General features: G+C 50.5%; 1 protein-coding gene across 6 annotated transcripts in view; it reads left to right on the top strand.

The window, feature by feature from the left end:
• BANP (BTG3 associated nuclear protein) overlaps positions 1-23,618 on the top strand; it is a 127,705-nt gene that overhangs the window by 36,771 nt on the left and 67,316 nt on the right. For 4 of the 6 annotated variants that reach the window (XM_081806249.1, XM_081806247.1, XM_081806252.1 and 1 more), the window contains 2 exons: positions 11,258-11,374; positions 13,017-13,192. In XM_081806249.1, the coding sequence (XP_081662375.1) occupies positions 11,258-11,374; positions 13,017-13,192 (293 nt within the window). The remainder of the gene's footprint in view (positions 1-11,257; positions 11,375-13,016; positions 13,193-23,618) is intronic. The other 2 variants (XM_081806250.1, XM_081806251.1) reach the window with 1 other exon arrangement.

The following is a 23,618-nucleotide window of genomic DNA, read 5'->3' as shown; positions in this document are numbered from 1 at the left end:
GCCAAGGAAAACCTGTAGCTTATGCACATACGATTTGGGGAATCATGAACATAATCTGATGACTCAGATATAATCTGATAACCAAAGCAGATAATAAACGTGTAGCCAGATGTTTGCATAGATCATGCCCATTCTTATAATCTGGAGTACTTCTCTAGCGTTGGAGTAACTCTGGTAACTCATTGGTTGGGATCTGTGGATCCATTTGGACAGAGTTACCATCTTAACACCATGGAGTCTTCTCCCTTATGCAGGTTTTTAATTTCTAGTTTTCAGTGTGTAGCTCTTTCTCCTATTTTGTTAAATTTTTCTCTAAGTATGATGTATTTTTAGATGCTATTATTAATGGTATTGTGTTTTAAATTCTAATTTCCATTTGTTCACTGGTAGTGTGTAGACATAGAGTAGGTTTTTGTTTACTGACCTTTATCCTGCATCATTTCTAAATTCACTTGTTTTAGTAGCTTTTGTGCAGAATTTAAAAGAAAGTGAAGTGTATGTAGTCATATATATATATATATTTTTTTACATAAAGAGCGTTTTATTTCTCATCAAATTTCTCTACCATTTCTTACTTTGCCTTGGTGGCTAGGCTTTCCCATTTTAGGGTGACTTTTTGTATTTTTACCTTATTTCTGATCTCTGAGTGAAAGCATCCAGTCTTTCACCATTAAGTGTAGTGTTAGCTCTAAATCTTTTGCTCTTTATTGGGTTGAAGAAATCCTATTCCTGATTTCATGGGATTTTTAAATTATGAGCAGGCATTGAATTTTCATGTGCTCTCTATATATCTCCTATCATGTGGTTTTTCTTGATTGTGTTGTTACAGTGAGTTACGCTGCATTTTTTTCATAATAAGCCTAATGATCATAGCATTACTACCCTTTTTACGTATTTTTGGATTGATTTGCTAATACGTGGTTAAGGGTTTTTGCATCTCTCTTCATAGGGGATGTTAGTCTGTTGTTTTCTTTCTTGAACTGTCTTCGTTGCCATCAGTGGTGGGAGGGGCAGAGGGAGAGGGAAAGAGAGAGAATCCCAAGCAGGCTCACGCCCAGTGAGGAGCCCGACAAGGGGCTCGACCTCATGACCCTGAGATCACGACTTGAGCCAAAACCAAGAGTCAGACGCTCAACCGGCTGAACCACCTGGGCTGGGCGCTCCCGAAAATGTTTCTATAGGATTAGTTTCATTTTTTCCCCTAAATATTTGATCTGATTTGCCAGTGGATTATGAATTCAATTTCTTTAATAAACGTGGAACTTCTTGAGTCAGTGTTAATTTGTATTCTCGAGGGATTTTTTTTTTTCCATCTAAATTCTGGAATTTACTAGTATGTTACTTTTCATAGTGTCCTCGTGTTGTCTGTAGGCCCGCAGGACATTGAGTTGCTGTGTCTCCTTGGGCTCCTCCTGTCTGTGACAGTCTCACAGACTTCCCTTGTTTTTATAACTTTTTGAGGAGTGCTGGTCAGGTGTCCCTCAATTGAGATTCATCTGATGCTTTTCTTATGATTAGACTGGGATTGTGGGATTTCAAGAGGCAGACCGCAGAGGTGAAGTGCCACTTTCGTTCCATCTTATCCAGGGTACATACCGTCGCCGGACTTCTCTCTGTTGGTGTTGCCTTTGGTCACCGGGCTGAGGTTAGATTGTCAGATTTCTCCACTGGCGAGTTCCACCCCCTGCCGCCTCCCATCCTGTGCTCTTGGGAAGGACCTCACTGAGCTCAGCCCCGACTCAAAGAGTGGGGAGTCATGCTCCACCTCCTGGATATATTGTTACTCTCCTGCACGGGAAACTTGTCTCTTCCCCCTTTATTGATTTAGTCAACCACTTATTTATATCAGTGTGGACTCGTGGACTGTGGACCATTTATTTTGTACTTTGGGTTAGAATCCAATACCCCTTTATTTTGTTGCTCAGATGTTCCAGCTTTGGCCACTGGGAGTGCTCTCAGGTGGCTCCTTTGTCCTTAGATACTCAGACACCCCCTCTCTGCAGGATGCCCCCTGCACCAGTGCTAGGGTCTGTCATAGCTCCTTTGTTGGAAGATGGCTGTAGAGACCAGGGTCTGGGTGTCGTGTGTCCCCGCTGTGGAGTCACCTGCAGCCCCATGCTCCCCCGCGCAGTGACAGAGCACCTGCTCCACCCGGGGTCCCCATGTCGTTCAGTTTTTCCTTGGTGGTCATTTCTGTAGCTCCTTGTGAAGCAGCAGCAAGAATATGCATTCCCAGCTCACGCACTCTTCTGATTTAGGGGTTAGCATGCATTCAGAGGGCTTTGTTCTCTTGCAGGGGGTGCAGGGTTAGAACCTGACCCCTCCAGAGCCTGTCTGCTCCAGAATCTTCTCTCTTAAGCAGCTAGTGGTTGAAGCTTGTTGCATTGAATTATCCCCATTTCTCTGTGGCACTTGGTTATTTTGGGGGAGTTGGTTTTATACTGTGTTTTGCTCATCTCATTAGATATCGTAGATAATTTTCTTTTTTTGGAAATAAAATTTTAGTGCTAATTTATTCTTATCCCTGAGAGTGTTTTTTTGGATCCTGGTTTTTATGACTCTAACCTATAGGGAATACAACTGAGCCCTGTAAAACAAAATTCAGTGAGGGTTTCATTTGAATGCTTGGTGTATTTGTTGGGGGCATGAGCTGCTGCGATAAAGAATTCTCTGACCCTGTGGGTTGACATTCGCAGGCTGGTGCATTCTGTTTCTAAAAACGCGGCCTCTCTCCTGTTTACATCCCAGCCTGAGCACTTGTCCAGGGCTCTGTTTGCTTGCAAGAGGACCTGGGATTGGAGCCTGGCTGCGTCATGGCTCCCAGGGCACCCTGTGCGGAGGGGGCAGGGGTTCATGGTGGACACTAGCCCCCTCTGTCTTGGACTGGAGGACCTCCGGTTGTCTGATTTTACTGTGTAACGAAGGGTTGTTCCCCTGCTACCAGCCCCCCCGCCCCTTTGTGCTCTCCCTGAAGTCTGAGACTGGTGAGCAGTGTGCTGCACTTGGTGTATTTCATGATGCCCCAGGTTCCTGTGTGCTCTTCAGGAGGACAGCCGTGAAAGCTGCTGGAGAATGGACGTGTTCAGGGAACGCATGTCTGTGGTGTTTCAGAAGCATCTGCAAATGTGTTTTCTTACAAGGAGAAAGTGGAATTGAGATTTTTGCTAGCTCCCTTTCATTAATTGAGATTTTTTTCTTTAGAAAATTTGTATTATATCAGATTTACCCAATTGTACTTTATGAAGTTACTTTGAATTTGCAAAAGGATCAGCTGTCAGCAGAATAGGGTACAGTGAGACTTCACTGTGGGTGGGACTGAGGCAGAAATGTTTCCAGATATTTTTCAAATGTTCTGGCGGGACTGCCCCTCCCCCAGCCACAAAACAGAGAGCTGGGCATCACTGTGTGAATAGAAGCCCTGCCTGGGCTGCCTGCCTCATGCAGGGAGGGACTATAAATGAGCCAGTGCTGTGTGAAGTTGTGGGCTTGCTTCACCCTTGACGGCAAAGTCCCTGCCGTCAGGCTCGGCTTGGTACAGACGACAGACTGGGAACACTCTGGCAGGGCGGGGTGGGGGTGGGGTGGGCGTTTCTTCGATGCCCAGAGCAGGGCTCTCATCACTGAGCACTTAGGACTTCTTTGGGGAAGCAATATTCAGACGAGTTTCCTTTGATCTTTTTAAGTTACTTAAACTTGTCTTTGGAAGGTTCATTTCTCCTAGGATGGTCATGTTCTTAGCACCTGCCCACGTAAGGGGAGGTTTTAGCACAGAACAGTTGTGGCCTTTCTTCTCCGTCTTGCAGTGGTTTGAGGACAGGTATCTGCGTCACCCCAGCCATGGTTGTTGGTTCAGCGAACATCCATAGGCGTGTCACTGTTGATGATTAATGAGACTTGCTGGCAGTTGGCTTCTTATTTCCTGGGTGAACGTTAGTGTGGCATGAACGCAGTTGGTGCTGGTGGACGTTCTCCTTGGTCCCTAGGATCTGGAAACAAGGAAGGACCACCCACGCTGCTCATATAAACCTGGCCTTCCGGGGGCGCCCCATTCTGCAAGGGAGCTTAAGAGGTGTTCTCCTGGGGTAACCCCAGTGCACTGAAATTCTTGGGGCGGGATGGAGGTCCGCTCCCCGCCCCACCATTTCTGTGGCAGATGGGCTAGCTGATGGCAGCGCGTCCCCTCTGAGCTCGCAGTAGCTGCAAACCTGAATCAGCGTGCTCTTTCTGTTGGCTGGAGCTGGGCTCCAAACATGAAACTCTCTTGCCGTCCTTGTTGAGGGGGTTCTCTTTGTTAGGACACAGCCTGAGTTTTGTGTGTCTCCGTGTGCACGTGTCCATTCAGGATCCAGTTATATGCCTCTGAAATCTGTATGAGGCTTGAGCTAATTCAGAGTTAGAGTTTCTCAAGTTCTCTAAGCTGATGCAAATCTGACATCAAGCTCTTCTGGATAACTGTTGAAAACTCTGGGTCCAGCTGACTTGATGTAATTTTGTCTTCTCTTTGCATGTGTTTCTCGCTGGGCTGTCTGCACGCCACATGCCGAGCTCCTCTCCGGTGTTGGCCTGCCTTTTTCCGGGCGCCCCTGCCCCTCCTCCTCCCGGTGTCCCCACCTGCATCCACCACGGTGTGGGTCCTCAAGCTCTCTGGCCCAAACCAGCTTCTTCTCTGTTTTCCTTTTGTAATAAAAAGCGGAAAACACCAACTTGTGAAAAATAATTTAAATCCTACATTTTTCAGGAAGACTTTTTTTAGGTCTTGTATTTTTGTGGTTTGTTAATTTTTTTGCATAGATTTCGACAGAGCCCCTTGGCATACATTCAAATGATAGTCCTGTTTTATGTGACTGAGGAGCAGAGGGGACAGAAATGTAAATGTTTTAAATTCTGGTACAGGTAATTCTAACATGGTCACAAAGCAGTTTCCTGAAACTGAAGAGACCTTGAAGGCCACTTTTTAAGTATGGCTTGGAAGATGTTTGTGTGATACCTCTGAAAGCTGAAAAGTGAAGATGTTTTGTTTTAAATCCATCAAAATAAAACAATTAAAACACCCAACACTGAACGGATAAGTGGTAGCCGTAATTGGCATTGGATCATTTCTGGTCTTGACTCACAAGAGGCTAAGAGCACGAAAGGCACTTGGTTTTGAATACGGGCTCTGTCACCCGTGAGTGGGGAGACCCAGGGCACGTTCTTACCCTTTCCAAGCACCAGTCTCCTCCTCGGGACAAGGGGAATGAAGTAGTACATGAGGATTCCTGTCCATGAGGTCATGCATATAAGCACGTGGTGTTCTTTGATCCTCAACAGCCCTGTGAGGTTGAAAAGATTAATCATATTAAGGCTTCTTGTTCACCGAGGGTCTAACATCAGCCACGCCTCGTGGCTTGTGCTGGGCTCCTCACCCCACAGAATTCCAGGTCACCCTTAGTGGATGACAGCACCCTGGGCTGTCCTTTGGGTGTCATCTTGTTAGATTTGTGTTCTGGCTCTTGATTCTTGGTCTGTTTTCTTTGAGCGTGTGGACCAGCAGCTTGAGACCAAGGAATCTAGAGGCAAGAGCCAGAGGACTGACCTCAGTCATGAGGCTTATTGTTGAATTCATGCATGTGTTGAACACGCTGGCTTGTGTACTGGGCATTCACCTGGGTAGTAAATGCACAAAGAGATCCTGTGCAAGGGATTGCCATGTTAACAGGCTAAGCTGCAGTCAGTGAGCCATGGACTAGATGAGTGCTGTGGGGAGACAGCGAACGGGGCAGACCTGTGCCTCTCACACAGGGTTGAGTGTGTGTGTGATTTTGTTGTTGTTGTTGGAAAGCAGGGGCACCTGGCAGAATCCCTGGGAAAATGGTTAAAAAAAACAAAACCCTTGGGCTCTCTGGGGGTGGTCCTAGATTCCCCAGGAATTCTGATGTTGAAAAAGTAGTGGGTTGTGAACTGTTGCTTCGTTGGTTTTGGTTAGGATGTCATTGGAGGGCTCTGGGCTCCAGTCTCACTTGGCCCTATGGCCTTGGGCAGGTGACTTTATCAGCCAGTCTCCATGGGGAAGGCACTGTGGTGCCCCCTCACGCTTCAAGGAGTGAGGGTGTCCTTCCACATGGGGCCCTGGGGGTGGTGCTGCCTACTGTGACTGCCCCTGGGGTAGTCGCTGGGGGCCTTGCACTCAGTCACTGTCCACAGGCGCGAGTGGCCCTTGTGCCCCCTGGTCACAGGTCACTGGGCCATGTCACAGGGTATCTTTTATTTCTGAATGATACCATTTTGAGGTAAGCGTATCCAACTTGGGTAATTAGCATAATCTTAGAATTGAAACAGTCAGGACAGTCTGTGAGTCTAGTTTTTCCCCTTTTCCTTAATTTTTTTTTTTTTAAGATTTTATTTATTTAGGGGCACCTGGGTGGCTCAGTTGGTCAAGTGTCTGCCTTTGGCTCGGGTCATGATCTCAGGGTCCTGGGATGGAGTCCTACGTTGGGCTCCCTGCTCAGCAGGAAGTTTGCTTCCCTCTCTCTCATCCCTGCTTGTGTGCTCTCTCACTATCTCTGTCTCTCTCTCTCTCAAGCAAATAAAATCTTTTATTTATTTATTTTTTAAGATTTTATTTATTTATTTATTCATGAGAGAGAGAGAGGTAGAGGGAGAAGCAGGAGAAAAGACGTTTAGCCGACTGAGCCGCCCAGGCGCCCCAGTATTTTGGTTTTTATTTAATAGGAACTTAAAAAGCAAAACGACAGACATAGAGGTAAGGGTACAGAGACTGATTTAAGGTTGCTAAAGAATTAATCGAGCACATAACTTTTAGAAAACAAAATGAGGGAGGGAGAGAGAAATTGATGAGTGGAACATAACAGAGAGCCTAGAAATAGGCCTGCTGAGCTTTGACAGGGGTGCAAAGACCAGTCAGTGGGGGAAGGACATCCTTTTAACACAGGGAGCCAGGGCACCGGGACATCTGCAGGCAGAATGAGAGGACGGAGCCTGGGGTCATGTCATCCCTGGAACAGAAATTAATTTCCTGTGGAGGACAGATTTCAGTGTAAAGCTGTGAGACCTGCAGATGAAGCTGTAGGAGAAAATCTTTGAGACCTAAGGCCTGGCTCAAACCTCTTAGACTCGATACCGAAAGCAGCGCCTGTGAAAATAGTGATGAGTTGGACATGACGAAAATGATGAACTTAGGCTCCTCGAGAAACCCGTGGGGACGATGGAGGGACAGGCTGCAGGCGGGGTGGGGAGGCTCGCACAGCGCGCGCCTGCAGAAAAGCAGCCCCGCTAGCAAGTGGGTAGGAAACACAAATAGAGACGTTGCCCAAGGGGAGATATGGATGGCGAATGAGCACAAGATCATTAGTCATCAGGGTACGGCAAGTCCAGACCACGGTGAGGGCCACTCCACGTCGGTCAGAATGGCGACATAGAAACAGCACCACCACCGGGCGCGGGCGAGGATGTGGAGAAACTGCACCTCTCCTGTGCTGCTGGTGGGGATGGAGAATGGGGCAGCCGCTCTGGAAGACTCTGGCAGGAGTGCGTAAGGCTACACATGGACGCACCATATGGCCCAGCAGTCCCGTTCTTGGGCATTTAGCCCAGAGAAATGAAAACATATGTTCACAAGCTCCACATGAATGTCCGTGGCAGCGTTGTTTGTAATTACCCACACCTGCGAGTCCCCCTGTGCCGTGGGAATGTCCTCAGCAGTGACCCAGAGGGAACTGACCTCGGGGATTCTGCCGAGCCCAGAAAACCGGTCTCCAAGGTCATCACGTCTCTAACATTGCCCAAGTGTAAGAACCATATTGGTGGAGAGCAGGTTAGCGGTTGCTGGGGGACAGGGATGAGCTGGGAGGGCGGGCATGTCTGAAGGGGCAGCATGAGGCTGCTCCTCAGCAGTGGTGGCGCGGGGACATGGGTTTGCGCATGGGGTTGATCCGCCCGGCCCCCGCCCCCCCGACAGCGGTGCATGCGGAGCCCGTGAAATCCGAGTAAGGACTGTCGTCTCATTCACGGAAGTGTTCCGCTTTCCATACTATACCGCAGGCTTTATAGGATGTCACCACCGGGGACATGGGACTCTGTATAGTACTTTTATTACTTCTGTAATTGTCTGAAAGCAGAACCAGTAGTGTGTGTGCGTGAGAGAGAGCGAGGGAGGAGAGGAGGCACGGCAGAGTGAGCGAGGGACAGTAGACCCTCTAAGGATTTGTACTGGAGCTGGCTCACACAGTTGTGGGGGCAGCCAAGCACATTGAAGTCTAGGGCAGGTCGGCAGGAGGAGGCGGAGATCAGGATCAGCTAGCAGGAGCCCCCTGGCATGTCCAAGACCAGGAAGAAAACCTCCACCCCTCACCTGATCAGGCCAGGCCCACCCAGGATAATCTCCCTTTTGGTTAACTTAAGGTCCGCCAGTTAGGACTTTTAATCACATCTGCAGAATCGCTTCATAGCACATGCAGATCAGTGTGATTGAATAATTGGAGAGTGTAATTCAGCCTAGGCAAGACACTTATATTATTGTGGCAATTTTCCCATATTAACCCTAGACCATTTCAATCTTATTAGTGTGATATAGATGTTCCTTGCTTTTTGAAAAATGAAATAGTCTCTTATACAGTTTGAGGTTGATATAAATGCATTGCATTAGTCGAAAGGGTGTGGTTTCTGGCATATTAGAACGCTGATTCATCGCTTTCTCGGGTGTTTGCTTTATATTCTGAATACCATCGTCTGTACAAGCACCCACGAATGAGCTTTCCACGGTTGAATTTCACCTTATTCCTCTGCTTTTTGAAAGTTCATCCCCTCCCTGAAGTTTGCCGTGTCCACCGGCTGTGACCTGCTTCTGTGCAACAGGAACAGAGAGAGACACTGAAACTGAAAAATGTATTTCCTGTAGCCATGAGGCCCCAAGCGTTAAAAAGGGTGTTTTGGATTCAGTTCTCGTGACAGTTATTAGTACACAGTTGAACAAAACAGCATATGTGTGTTACTCCTGTAACTTAATTCTTAATAATCTAGTTTTAGGAATGCATTCTTGAGATGGATGGGGCTTTAGTTTTGGTTAATTCTTGAATCCGCAGATGATTATGAATTAGCACTTAAAGTGAGACAAGGTTCAGCCTTGGTCCTACTTCCAGTGGTAGTTTTTAAAGTTGTAAGTGCTGAGAAAGTGGGTTCACATAAATAACTACGTGGAAGGAGAGGTGCCTCTCAGCTCCTCAGGTTGTGACTAAGGTCTTTGTAAGCTCTCGTCAATGATGGTTTTTGATGATCTCTGGGCTGAAAAGGTACGAGTTGGTCTGTCAGTTTTGTTGGAAGCAGCACCAGTAAGCTGGTAGCGCCCTGGGGTGTTTCGGTGAGCAGCAGAGGCATGGGCTTTCTCGCATGCAGCCTGCTGTCTCCGAGGGGCCCCGTGCTCTCCTGGGGGGCTTCCGTCCCAGATGGACGGCGCCTGTCTCTGTAGTTGCAGGGACAGCTCGTTTTATTTTAAGGTGGGAAAAGGGCTTTGTGAGAGGGAGTAAACACATTGACCAGGGTGCTCTCTCAAAGTGAAACCTTTTTAGGAAAGAGTACATTCTGCGAGGTGAGGATTTGGACATGGCGTTGCGGAGAGCTGTCCGCGTCCAGGGACCCCCTGGACGCCGTGGGGGACCCCGAGGGCTACTCATTTACCTTGAAGCTGGTTGCTGCAGAACATTATTTCCTTGCCCTTAACAAGAACTGTTAGGGGGAAAAGGTCTATTTAGTCAAACAACTTTGCCAGATGGTGCCTGAATAAATTTTAATCTGTTCCCTTCAGGACTTCTGAGAACCTTTCATGTGCTGCCACCCATGGTGGATTCCCACTCGGGAACTGTTGTTAGCCCCCGAGTCGTCCTAGTTAGTTGCTCATGGAAGGAGAGGGCTGGAGAGGCACATGTGTGGGATCCTGCGGGAGAGCAGGGCTCCACGGAATATGCTTCGGGGAAAGAGCAAGTGCATAGGAACCATTAATCTCCTGTTTTGGATACGAGAGAAGCTGAAATCTTGAAAGCCTGCGTGTGCCCATGGTCCCAAGTCGAGCGAGGGTCACGACCTGGGTTCCTATGACGCCTGCCCTAGGGGTAGGCTGTGAGGATTTGCCGGCTTACTTTAGGTGTCAACAAAGAACAAGTAGAATCACTGAAAAAAATAATGCTTTTGAATGAAATGCCGTTGATTATGCTTTTATTTTAGAAAAACACCTCGTGGTCCTGTGATTTCCTTGGGCACGTAATGGCGCTGTTTGTGCCCCTGATTTGGGGAGGGGGCATTTTACAGCCGTGTGGTGGTGACCCTGGGCTACATCTTCCTACGTGCTTTTGGTGACGTGAAGTCTTCTCACGTGAAAGCACCGTCCCGTTCCCCCCTACCCGCCCCCCTGAGTTGTGAAACTCAAGAATGACCTCTTTGTGGGTAGTTCTACCGTGCATTTCCGGTGCTCCCCGCCACCTCCTGACAAAGCGTGCACAGACTTGCCGGGACCACAGCACCAGCGGCCAGACGCTGAGTGACCGCGCAGTCCGGGAGCACGTGCCCTGACATAAGCTGTTGGCTGCTGCTTGTTGAAGCACATGGGCTGCCTCTCGGAGGGTCCCCTGTCGGAGGGTCCCCAGGCAGGGTGCCACCTGTCCAGGGCGGGTAGGGGCTCTGTCTGTTGTATAATCCTTTTCCTTCAAAGCGAAGAGCCGAGGCCCTTTCTCGTGGTTCCTGCACTCCCCTGGTAGAAGCTGCAGGTGATACACGTTGTGTGGTTTTGCCCCTTTCCTTCCAGAGCTAACCTTGTGGAATGATGTTGACAAGTATGGTGCTTATGAAAGCCTCGATTTGCCATGTAGGAATTCTTTGGGATGGAATGAGTACAAATATGAAGCTGTGTTTCATGCAGACATAGGACTTCAGAAACCTTGCTAACTGCGTAACACCCCATGACCTCTCGCTCCTTTCTGTGTAAAGGTGTAAATATTCCTACCTCAACTCAGCTGAGAATGCCAGCAGTGAGGAAAGGTAAACTCTCTCCTAAAAAGAAAAAAAGAAAGAAACAAAAACACCTCCGGTTTATTCTTTGCCCAGTGTAAACTGTCAATTAACTTTACACGTGACTTCTGCTTGGGGCCACCTCCCCTCCCTTAGTGCGGGTCATGGGGAGCGGACTGTATTGAATTACTCTTATGTACTCTTAAAATGAATGTTGTTGTTTTAAGGTCTTCTTTTTCTTTGTGATTCTTTTGTTCCCTAGCGTCGTCCCCCAGACTACAGTAATACTCAACAATGATCGGCAGAACGCCATTGTAGCCAAGATGGACGACCCCTTGAGCAGCAGGGCACCGGATTCCCTGGAAAATATCATTAGCAAGTCAGTAGCCACAACACCAACCCCACCTTTCACTACCACTGCCACCGTGATGAGTCCCCTCGAGGACCAGTCAACGTTGCCCGCAGTTGTTTGTGGTAGGGGAGGGCCGAGCGGCGCTGCAGGCCCGCGTCCCGACGTGCTAACTGGAGAAGGTGACACGTCAAGGGGAGAGGCACTTGGAACTTCCGGTGCCCACGTGCTCTAGGGGGAGACAGCTGGAGCTTGTCACAGTAGCCACTGGGGCTCGTGTCCTCCTCCCTGACCACCCCGTACTCACGTCTGTCTGTCTCTGTAGCAGCATGTCAAGTCAACAGACAGGCGTTTTTAACTTTGCTGAGTGATGAGGGCATTTCAAGGTGGTGGTGTTTTTCTCCCACCTTTTTCTTTGGAGACACGGTAAATGTAACCTTGGTCAGAAATAGGAGAGCATAAAGGCAGCGTGTGATGGTGAGGTCCGCTGCGGGCAGCCCTGCCCGGCGGTCTGGGCTCAGCTTTTCCTGGGAACGTGCCGGAGCGGGCTCTTTGGCCTCTTGTTTCCTTCAGTGCATCCACAGAGTAGTTCTGTTTTGCCTTTTCTCTCAGTCCTTTCTGCAGAGTGTTCCTCCCCCAGCTGTGTCCTGTCTCCTTTATTGTCCTAGCCCGGTCTCGAGGGGGCCCGCTGTGCCTCGCGCATGGCCTGCTGCGTCAGGTGTGGGGGGAGAGGCTGTCTGAGGAGATCTGGCCCGTGGAGGCGAGGCAGGGCTCGGCTGGAGGTCAGTGTCAGACTCTGAGCGTTCAGGAGCGAGGTCAGCTTGGGCAGGCTGCTGTGGAATCAAGTTCAGAAGGTGGAGCCCCCTCCCCGCGGCACGGCCGGGGTTGGAAGCGCGTTTTGTCTCTGTAAACAGGGAAAGTGCGTTTCTTCCCCTTTACCCATGCCTACCAGGCCCCGTGAAGGGATGTTGAGAGGGCCGTGGAAGTCCCAGGTAGCATGTCTCCAGGTAATACACACAGATGTTTTGAGCCCTTTTTGGAGCTGGTGGCTTGTGTGTTGTTTCTCTGGCAGGGTCTTATTGCTCCACGTCAGGATCCCTTAGAGTGGTGAGAACATCCCCCAGGAAATTCTTGGCTGGCTTTTTAGACCCACTTCAGTGTTTTTTGTCGGCGGGAAGAGTTAGGAGTGATAACTGCCATTGACAAAGCTGACTCGCTTCCAGAAGGTCTAACAGTGTGGACTGGATGGGGTCAGTGGGAGTCTCCAGGCTCGCTTCCCACTTCCTCTTAATCCGGTCTTTCCTGTGACATGGCCTCGGAAGTTACTCAAATGTCCACAAGTTTGCAGGATCACCTCTGTGATCAGAGAGCTGCACTCTAGGCCTTGAGTCCCAGTGGGTTGTGATTTTACTTCTTTTGTGATATAAACATGTTTGTAAATTTCTCAATTTCATACGGTTTCTTTCAACCCCAGACTTTCGGGCTGTTCAGTTGCTGTCAATCTTAGTAGAGAGAGCTGTGTGGGCAGCCTTGTGAGCTGCCGCTCCGGGCACAGTTAGCTTCTCTGATGAATGAAGGCGAGAGAAGAACATGGCAGTGCCTCAGGGCTAGTCTCTGCGTGTCCGTCGTGGTGCTCTCACAACATTGGCTGGTGTTTTTGTCTCCCGCTCAGCGCGGTGCCCGGGCGACGGCAGAACACCATTGTGGTGAAGGTGCCGGGTCAAGAGGACAGCCACAACGAGGACGGGGAGAGCGGGTCCGAGGCCAGCGACTCCGTTTCCAACTGTGGACAGTCAGGAAGTCAGAACATTGGCAACAACGTCACCCTCATCACCCTCAACTCGGAAGGTGCGCCTGCAAAGCTTCTTTCCTTTGCCTGAATGGCAGTAGGTACCGTTTTGTGTTTTGTCTTGTTCTTCTACTTCTTAGGACAGCGAGACGGTCCCCGCCTTCTGATGCGTCAGCTTCATGGTTTGTCAACTTCCACAGCGGTGCCTAAGTGATGCATGCTCGGTCGAAACGTGCTTCGAATTTTGAATTTGGATCTTGTCCCGGGGCTGGTGGTGTGCAGTCTGATCCTCACGATGGGGGGCAGGGCTCCCAGCAGCAGCCACCCCAGCCACCATGCTGCAGCCCCCGCACAGCCGTCCTGTTTGTCGCTTTCAGCCCAGGATTCAGTACGTTCCGCGAGCTGTCTCACACGGTGTTTTTTGTGTGAGGTGATTTTGCCCAACTGTAGGCTAACGTGGATGTTCTGAGCACGTCTAGGGTGGGCCGGGCTCATGTGAGATGCTTGGTAGGTTAGGGGTATTAAATGAATTTTTGACTGAACATTTTTCAAGCTATGATAGGTTTCTTGGGACATAACCCCATCCTAAGTTGAGGAAGATCTGCAGATGTTTACTGTTTTTATCTTAATTTTATTTTTTAAAGACTTTTTTTTTTTCCCCAAGATTTTATTTATTTATTTGACAGAGAGAGACACAGCGAGAGAGGGAACACAAGCAGCGGGAGTGGGAGAGGGAGAAGCGGGCTTCCCGCCGAGCAGGGAGCCCGACGCGGGGCTCGATCCCAGGACCCCTGGGATCATGACCTGAGCCGAAGGCAGGCGCTAAAGACTGAGCCACCCAGGCGCCCCCGTTTACTGTTTTTAAAAAGTGATAGAAGAAAGTGAGAACAACATGGCATTTCATGTCCAGAGATCTCTGTCAATCCTGCAGGCTTTTTCTGTGTGAACATAGGCACTGTGTGATTTCTGGAGCTTTCCTCCCCTGCGGCACGGGGACCTTCCACGTCCATGCACGTCAGTCATATTCCGGAGGCCTTCTGACGACAGACTGTTGTGCTTTCATAGCCAGTAGCCGGTCACCACCTTCGGCCAGAGGTGTCTCCACGTCTCTGCCGAGGGCCAGACGTAGGTGCTCAGGGGGGATTGTTTCGCCTCCCCCGAGAGGCAGAGGGAGCCGCTTGGCCGTGCCTGGACGTGAGGCTGTTTCACCCATACCTGGCTTCCCGTCCCCCTGCGTCTCCTGCCAGGGTCTGATGTCTGCTCTCGACTGGCCCTGCTCCGCACAGCCGGCCTCACGTGCCTGGCACCTTTGTCCTGCCTTTACGGGCCAACTTAGGCTTCCCACGTGGCTTTCTACAGCGTCGGGAGGAGGGGGGACAGAGGTGTTCAGTGCTGTAGTACCGACTTCGAAAGCCTGGGTTTCGTTTTCTAGTAAACTTCTCAGGTTTTCTGGTTTTGGGTCTGAGTTGTTGATTTTTACTAAAAGAGCTGTTTAGATTCCTAAAGACAATGATGTAGATTTACTGAGCAAAGATTTTCCTGTTAGACCAGTTACCATATCTGAAACATTGAAAACAGTGTTTTTCTCAAAGTTTTGCTCACGTCTGACGTAATTTGCTAGAATGGGGACAGCAGAGCAGGAGCGGGGAGAGAAACAGAGCTTAGGCACAGCCTTTCTTTAAAACTGAGATCTAATTTAAATACCCTAAGGTTGACCATTGTAAAGCATACCATTCAGTGGTGTTCGGTATGTTCGCACAGTTGTGTAGACATCATCCGGTCTGATTCTAGAACATTCTGTCACCCTGGAAAGAAGCCCCACCAGAGTCACTGCCCATTGTCCCTGGGAACCACTGGTCCACTTTCCGTCTCTGGAATGACCTGTTGCAGGCACTTCCCACATGGGGGGGGCGTGGAGAGAGCGCCAGCCCTTCACCCCTTCCATCGCCGGGTCCTGCTCCATCGTGTGGATGGACCATGTTCCTCTGTTGGTGGACACTTGGGGTGCTTCCAGTTTCTCACTGTGATGACCGTGCCTGTCCAGGTGAGAACCTGTGTTTTCGTTCCTCTTGGTAGGCACCCGGGAGTGGAATCGCTTCATTTTTTTACACATTAAATTTGAGGACGAGAGGGATGCCCCGGTCCCAGCTATTGGGTATTTAACGTCCATGGTAGAGATGGTGCTTGCAGCGATTGCACAGAACTGATTGCTCTGTCTGTCCCCGTGGATTCTGGGTCGATAACCCCGCGGGTCTGGCCAGCCACTTAAAGCCTGATGTTTGTTTGGTTTAAACTGCACCCACTGAGGAGCTCAGTACTGGATGATTCTGGGAGTTCCTCGGGTTATCTTTTTTTTTTTAAAGATTTTATTTATTTATTTGACAGACAGAGATAGCGAGAGCAGGAACACAAGCAGCGGGAGTGGGAGAGGGAGAGCAGGCTTCCCGCCGAGGAGGGAACCCGATGTGGGACTCGATCCCAGGACCCTGGGATCATGACCTGAGCCGAAGGCAGACGCTTAACGACTGAGCCACCCAGGCGCCCCTCGGGTTATCTTAAAAACAAAATATTTCATCTTTTTAAGTGTCTTTGATGTGATTAATGTGAAAAATATTTCATTTGGGGAAACTGCAGAATGCTGCTAAATGAACACAGAAAAAGAGATCAAACTTCGAGCTTATAATATCTGGGAGAAAAAATACAGATTTTCTTTTTATCTGAGTATGAGTTCTTGACGAGCCAACACACTCTGTGGGAAGCACTACTCTCTAGGAGATTGTGTCCGTTGGACATGACTGATGGACAGTACCTGTTGTTACGATTGGGACAAACGTGCAGAACGTGGGTGGCTTAGGTCATGGTCCCGGGGTCCTGGGATTGAGCCCCACGTCGGGCTCCCTGCTCAGTGGGGAGCCTGCGTCTCCCTCTCCCTCTGCCCCTGCTCATGTGCTTTCTCTCTCTCTCAAATAAATAAATAAAACCTTAAAAAAAAGGATTGGGGCAAACTAGAGAAATTTTTCTGATACTGAATTTTACTTTACTTTGAAGAAGAGATCATAATTGAGGACCATTCTGCTTGACCGTTGCATTAGGAGAAAGCATGCTGTGATGTGTGCTTTCTGCTGACTCTGCCCCGGGAGGGGCTCCCCCAGCAGCCTGACTTCTGACCGTGGTTGGCGCCCGAGGGCACGGAGGCGGATGGGGTCCTCGTGAAGTGGCTGCCACGTATGGACATGCTGGGGAGAAAGCCCACCATCAGTGTGTCCGTGTCAGGTTTACCATCGACCTGTAGCGGCGTCTCATGTTAAAACCTCTGAGATGGGTGAGCACCTTCCCTGCCATGGCCTCCCCATGACGGGCTCAGCTGGAGAGACCGTCTGGTCAGCTAGTTCATATTAGAGAGGCTCTGTTAACACGCAGACCTCTACAGGGCTGTGGGCTCGGCGTTGCGTGGAGTTGCTGAGTTCCTGATAACGGCCCAGAGCTGTGAGGAGACAGATTGCTCTTAGAAAAGTATTTAAGTGCCTGCAGTTTTAAAAACCACAGGTTTCAAAGTGGTTATTTCTTAAGAATTCCAAATGGTTTGCATGAATTGATGTGTTGCTGTATATCAGTTTGGAGTCCCGTTATTTACTGCAAGGCACCATATCTTTATTTTTTAATTTTTTTCAAGAGAGAGCAAGTGGGCACGTGGTGGGGGGAGGGGAGGGGCAGAGGGAGAGAGAATCTCAAGCACACTCCCCGCTGAGCAGGGAGCCCGATGCAGGGCTCCATCCCAGGACCCTGGGATCACGACCTGAGCTGAAGGCAGACGCTTCACTGACTGAGCCCCCCACGCGTCCCTAACATAAATTCTGTATGTTGTCATATCATTAAAAAACATTTTATTGGTGATCATAAATGGGCTCCTGAAAAGAGCGGGGTTACAGACAGGTTAGTGCCCAGTGAAAACCAAGTTGATGAAGACAGGCTGATGGAAGAACATGACAGGTCAGGGGAGACGGTCTGCGAGGCGATGCTGGGTATGGGGTTCTGGAAGGGGCAGCAGCGTGTGACACGGATGACGGACACCCTGTCTGTGCCCCGTGCTTCCCAAGGAGGATGTCCTTGGCCTCTTGCTGTAGTCACGGTTGAGGTCGTGATGACTCGCGCTAAGGAGGGCGTCCCGGCCTGAGTCGGTGGCCTTGCCCCCGGTCGGTGGTGGGCTCACGTGGTTTCTGTGGAATGTGCTTAGAGTTGCGGGGAAAAGACTTGGTTCCAGTACCAGAGACCGTTTGTTTTTTCCCTTTTCCTTATGATCCTGTATGTAACTCAACCCTCTTGAATTGCCCTTTTAAAAACCCCAAATTATCAATTTGTTCATCGCTTACAGGTGTCACCTCACTCCCAAATAAGCATGGTTGTTTGGGCTGCGGGTACACAGCTAACTGTGTCTAATCCCAGAAAGGTGGGCCATCTGGTTTTTTAGGTCGGGCTGGGGGTCGAGTGTTGTCCACACTCATTTCAGGCGACATGCGTGAGTAAGGGGCACAGTCAGAATGTACCAGGTTGTAAGAGTCCTGTGTGATCTGGGGCCGGGGGTGGCCAGCCTGGCAGGGCCTGTTTTGGAAAGTCGTGGTCAGCTCGTTCCAAGGGCTGCCCTCCGTGAGCACAGTCAGAGCCCCTCGTTCCCCTGGCCCATGGGCCCCCGTGTCCTCGCCGCCCCCTCTCCGCGGGCCACGGAGAAGAAGTTCACAACTTCTTCCTGGCCTTATCCTTTGACTCGAGAAGCTAATGATGTTTGCTCCCGGAATGGTCTGGTTTAGGAGGGGGACGCAGGGAGCTGGATGCCCCGCAGAGTGAGGGCCAGAGGAGAGGCGTGAGCACTGGGCTCCTGGAGCCTCTGGAGGGGGTGGTTGGCACTCAGGTTATAAAAGTCTCTGGGCGACGTCGGAGCTGGGCAGCGCAGTGCAGCGATGGGCCCGGACACGGATCTAATGCCATTTTGGAAGAAACTCCATGTATTCCTGCTGATCCCCCACATTTCCTAAGGTAACTTCTGTGACTGTGACCAGGCCCCAGAGCCTCTGAAAGCAAGAGTGGACAGCATGGTCCTGGAGCTTCAGAGCCCAGGGTGCACTGGGGCAAATGCCCAGAGGCTTCCCGGCAACTTTTTCTCCTTGGTCCTTTTTAAGGCTTCAGCTTGGGTGCCGTGCCGGGGTGTGTGTTGGGACACGTGGGGGGCACGGCCCCGTCTGTGGCATCAGCCCTGAGGGCACAGGCTGCTGCCCAGGGTCTCACAGAGCCCATGTCAGGGCGTTGCCTGTGCTGGGCTTTCATCTGGAGGCTCTGGGGACGGGCCTGCTGCTGAGCTTGGATAGCAGAGAAACGTAGAAGCAGAAGAATGTGCACCCAAGTTAAACTGCAGCCCCCACCGCTGTCAGACGTGCAGAAGGGTAGGGGGTGACTGGGGCAGGATGGGATCGTGGGGTCCAGACACGGTGAGACTGTAGTGTCCGTCTCCCACCTCTCACGGGGAACTCGGGCTCATGGCCGACGGACAGACTGCTTCAGGGATGCTCGAGTAGAATCTTTTTTTCACTTTAAGAAAGGTTTGAGTGTCTGGGGTAAAAATTTTTATAATAGAATTGTTGACTTCCCACTCAACAACAAAAAAACCCCCAAAATAGTCCATTCCAAAAAAGCATTTTGAAAGAAAATGGTAGAATGTACCATTTCTAAATTGAAATCTCTGTAATTTGTAGTTTGTGGAATGTCAATTTCACAGATTTGAAATTCTCCAGTTCGGTTTCACATGATCATAGAACCCCTGGTTTTGCAGGAAGGATGACCTGTTGGGGCCGCCTGGCACCCACTGCTGTCCTCTGTGCGTGTGGCCGTTTGCACTGTTTGGGGCCTGCTGTGGCTATCCCTTCTCCTTAGATCTTTCTGGCCCCTCTTCTCACGCCAAGTGTTCATTAAATATCCACTGACTCATGGTGGGGATGAAGATTCTTTTGAGACATCTGTATGTGCTGTTCATAGAAGTTTAGCAGAAGGCCACAGCTGACAAGTTGTGACAAGTGTTGCTTTCTTTTTATGTCAGAATAGGCTCCAGGATCCTGGAGTATCCTGGCACACGATTCTTTTATGGGACAGATAATTCTAGGTAGCACAACGATCAACCGTTCCATATATAGGGGCGCCTGGGGGGCTCTATCAGTGAAGCGTCTGCCTTCGGCTCAGGTCACGGTCCCAGGGTCCTGGGATCGAGCCCCGCGTCGGGCTCCCTGCTTGGCGGGGAGCCTGCTTCTCCCTCTGCCTCTGCTGCTCTGCCTGCTTGTGCGCGTTAAGCGCTCTCTCTCTCTCTCTCTCTAATAAATAAATAAAATCTTAAAAAAAAACTGTTCCATGTGTTACACACAGAATTCTTTTTTTTTTAAGATTTTATTTATTTAAGAGAGAGAGAGTGCACGCATGTGTGGGCATACACAGACACATGCGGCGGGGGGGGGCAGGGGAAGGGGCAGAGGCAGAGGGAGAAAGAAACTCAAGCAGATTCTTTGCTGAGCGTGGAGCCCGATGCGGGGCTCGATCTCACAACCCTGAGATCATGACCTGAGCCAAAACCGAGTTGGATGCTCGACCGACTGAGCCACCCAGGCACTCCTACACACAGAATTCTTATTCTTTGCTTCAGGTGGAAGAAATTCATTATCTGCGGGTGTGGTCAGTCCTTGTCCTGGGCCTAGAGACACTGAGTCACGATGCACATGTAAGGTAATGCGGCCTGAAGGCTGCTAGGGGCTGGCCCACGTTTGCCTGCTCTGTGAATTCTGTAGGGATTTACCCTGCAATACCATTCCTGTTGGGAGCCATTTCTTCCATTTTATGCAGTATATTGCTTTTGAAATTGATCAACAGTTTGGGCAGCTTTTACAGAAGCCAGATGAAAGTTAATTTTTGGTATAGTTGGAAAATACAGCCTGACACCGGTCATGCCCGTGAATCTGTTCTCTGAAGACTTGCCGGAGATGGCGGAAGCCGCCCTTGAACGAGCTTGACCGTGAAGTTTGCTGTGTTGTGGACCTGGCACCGTGTTCCGAGTCTTTGAACCAGCCTGGAGCCCTAGTGGGTCAGAGAGTGTTGGCTTCTTTCAGTTTGTTCCCTGCTCACCTCTCACGACTGTGGAGAGCTGAGTACGTGGAATGTCAGCGCCAGCCAGCAGAGACACGCTGTGATGGGCGGCGCAGTGGGTGTGTGGGGCCCCTGGAAGCAGAGTGGGACCCACATGCCTGCCTGAGCAGCACGTTCCAGGGAGCCCTTCCCTCCCTCGGAGCTACGGACACAGGGGATGCCGTGACTGAGACGTTTCTGGTGGCTGGCGGGTAGGACCCCACGGGCAAAGCCTTGTCATCTTTGGAAAGAGGCGAGACGGTGAGTTAGGCTTGGTTGGAGCGACATGGCATCTGGAGTAGCTGCCAACCTGCTAGACTGTCCCCCTTGCCACTCCGAGGTCACGCACAGGTATGTGCGGCAGCGGCGTGAGTCGTGCCGCCCCTGGACGGAGGCGGCTGAGCAGGGAGCCCCCGAGCTGCAGTTCGGCCTGTGAAGTCGTGGCGCATGGTTGCTGCTGAGTCCGTGCTGTCTGGGAAGAGAGGTTTGCGCGAGCCTGGGCCCGGGCCTGCCGCTGTCCGAGGGATTGCGCGTTGTGGTCTCGGGCACATTTGCCTCCGTGTGCGCCAGCGAGTGCTGAGGGGGCGTAGGACGCCGGTGGCCCTTCTCCGTTTACCGTCGCCTGCCTGCCGCTGCCGTCTTGCTGCTCTCCCCTGCTCCTGTCATCTTCCCGGCGCTGAAATAGACCCTCAGAACGGATAGTTGTACGAAAGGGTTTCCAGGGTAAGAAAACTCAAGTTACTGCTGAAGGGCCTTTCTTAAGGTTTTCAGAAGTGCTAGTTAATTTCACTGAAGGTTTAAATAATTGGAGTAGAAGGTAAGTTTATTTTTCTTACAATCTGGTAGTTTTTAAATAAGGCCAGTAGAGTCTGTCTGTTGTGTTAGATGCCCAAACTGACCAAGCTATTTTAGTAAAATAAATACATGCTTTCTGAATGGTCAAAAGGTGAATTTCTCAAATATTTATTGTGAGAAGGTGTTTCAACTTGTTTCCCACTTAAAAGACATGATTCATTGTCGCTGGTGAGAAGCTGGAGGCCAGCCTGGGTTCTTGCTCCCAGGTTGGAAGTGAGTTAGGGCTGAGTCCGCCCAAGGGGAGCAGGCCTGAACCAGCAGGTCAGCCCCACGAGCCCGTGCGGGACGGGCACCTGAGTGTCTCTGGCGGTCCTGTCCTCTTGCCTCGGGGTCATGGAGGCACTGCCCGTCTGTCTCCCGCCAGACTGCAGATGGCGATGGCGGAAGCCCTGGTCCCCTCTCCCGCTGGGACGGGTCCCCCACTTCCACGGCAAGGATTTTTCATCTCTTTGTTGGTCACCGTTACTCAGGCTGTGGTTCTTGTCCTTGCTTGACTTCTTGCTCTGGAGATGAGCGCGCACCTGTCACTCACAGGGCATCTAGGGACGAATCAGTTGTAAACAGGTCAGAAAATGCCTTGTAAAATTTTGAAGTGCTTCACTGGAGTAAAATTTCTGGATAATTTCCCACATTACCAGAGAAATTTAAACCATTACTTTCAGGAGTGATAAGGAGATGGAGGCTAAGGAAAGTTAATTTTTAGACTAATGTACTTTTGGGGGTGAGCAGCATCTCCTGAAATAATACTATACGAGTTTGAACTGATGGGCGCCTGGGTGGCTCAGTTGGTTGGGTGACTGCCTTTGGCTCAGGTCATGATCCTGGAGTCCCGGGATCGAGTCCCGCATCAGGCTCCCTGCTTGGCAGGGAGTCTGCTTCTCCCTCTGACCCTCCCCCCTCTCATGTGCTCTCTTTCTCTCATTCTCTCTCTATCAAATAAATAAATAAAATCTTTAAAAAAAAAAAAAAGAGGAGTTTGAACTCCCATCTTTCATCCTCCAGAAGATTCTGGTAACATTTCCAGAAGCCCATGTGCTTGGCACGGGGGACAGGCTCTTTTTGTCTATAGGCCGGCATCAGCACAGAGCAGGGCCCTAGCTGGACGTGGAAGCCAGCTTGCTTGGTTGGCGTGGTGAGGGGATGGCCCGGCAGCGTCCATGGACGCTGTTTCCCGTTTCCCCTGCTCCTGCTGGGGCGTCGTCAGCAGAGGGAGGACACCGTCTTGGCTCACATAGTGCCTTCCGTGTTCTGCAGCACCTTGGCAGAGACCCGTCTTACTGATGATTATTTTTGATGTGAAGACAATGAGGTTTAACGGTCACTTGTCAGTTTGTTCATTGACACTTTGCCTTCACATAGATGAAATCACTTTATCCTTCCTGGGGAATCAGGTTGAAAGCACTTGCATTTGCACATTTGGCTTCTGCGTCCACGTGAATGGAATGTCTCAGTGTCCGTTTGCTGGCGTTTCCATTGTTCCTGGAACTGTGAGGCTCTCTAGCGGGTGACGTTCGGAAGAATGGCCTTTTCCCTTGTGTGTCACTGTGTCGGCTCCAGGGGCAGAGTACGAGGTTTGACAAGCTGAGGTGCTCCTGGCAGAGGCATGTGGCTGTCAGAAGTCCCCATGCTGAAGGGTCTGGTTCGTGGGGCAGTGGAGCCGGCAGGAGACCTCGTGGCCTGGACAGCTGGGCTTTGGTGGAGGAAGACACTTCCCTGAGGCGGGGGGCCGGGGCAGCCTGGGTGGCAAGCTGGTTCTCAGGGCTAGGGGCCGTCATCCATCCTTGTCCTGTGCACTCCAGGTACACCGTCTCAGAATGGGTTTGACAAAATGTGGACTCACTGTTTGGAATTAAGTTTTAGACTAATGTACTTTTTGGGGGGAGCAGCATCTCCTGAAATAATACTGAGCCCCTGTCCAGTGTTTACACTGCTTTAAAACACCGTGTAGGGGCGCCTGGGTGGCTCAGATGGTTAAGTGTCTGCCTTCGGCTCAGGTCATGAACCCAGGGTCCTGGGATCGAGTCCCGCATCAGGCTCCCTGCTAGGCGGGGAGCCTGCTTCTCCCTCTGCCTCTCTCTCTCTCTCTGTGACTCTCATGAATAAATAAATAAAACACTAAAAAAAAAAAATACCGTGTAAACGGGGAGCTTGCTCAGCACAGTTACGTTACTTCTTATTCCCGAGAAGCGATCTTTGGCAGTTAAGCCCTTGTGCTGGCCCACGTGCCATGTCCGTGGTGGTCGGGGAAGCAGGTGCTGCGCTGGCCCGAGCCCCTCCTGGCTCAGGTGCTGCCACCCTTCCCCGCGGGCTCACAGGGATCCTCCTGTTCAAATACTTAGGTCCAGAGATGCTGCTTGGTGTCGGTGACACCGCCTTCGGTCTGATTGTACATATTCACAGTGAAACCAGCAGCGAGTGGTAAGGGAATGGGGAAGGTTTCAGCGCCGTGAGTCCTGGTTCTTCTTGGACTGCTGA

This window comes from Leptonychotes weddellii, chromosome 16 (genome assembly GCF_054177405.1).
Source record: "Leptonychotes weddellii isolate Sample4059 chromosome 16, ASM5417740v2, whole genome shotgun sequence".
NCBI lineage: Eukaryota > Metazoa > Chordata > Mammalia > Carnivora > Phocidae > Leptonychotes > Leptonychotes weddellii.
This window is presented reverse-complemented; position numbering and strand designations above follow the sequence as displayed.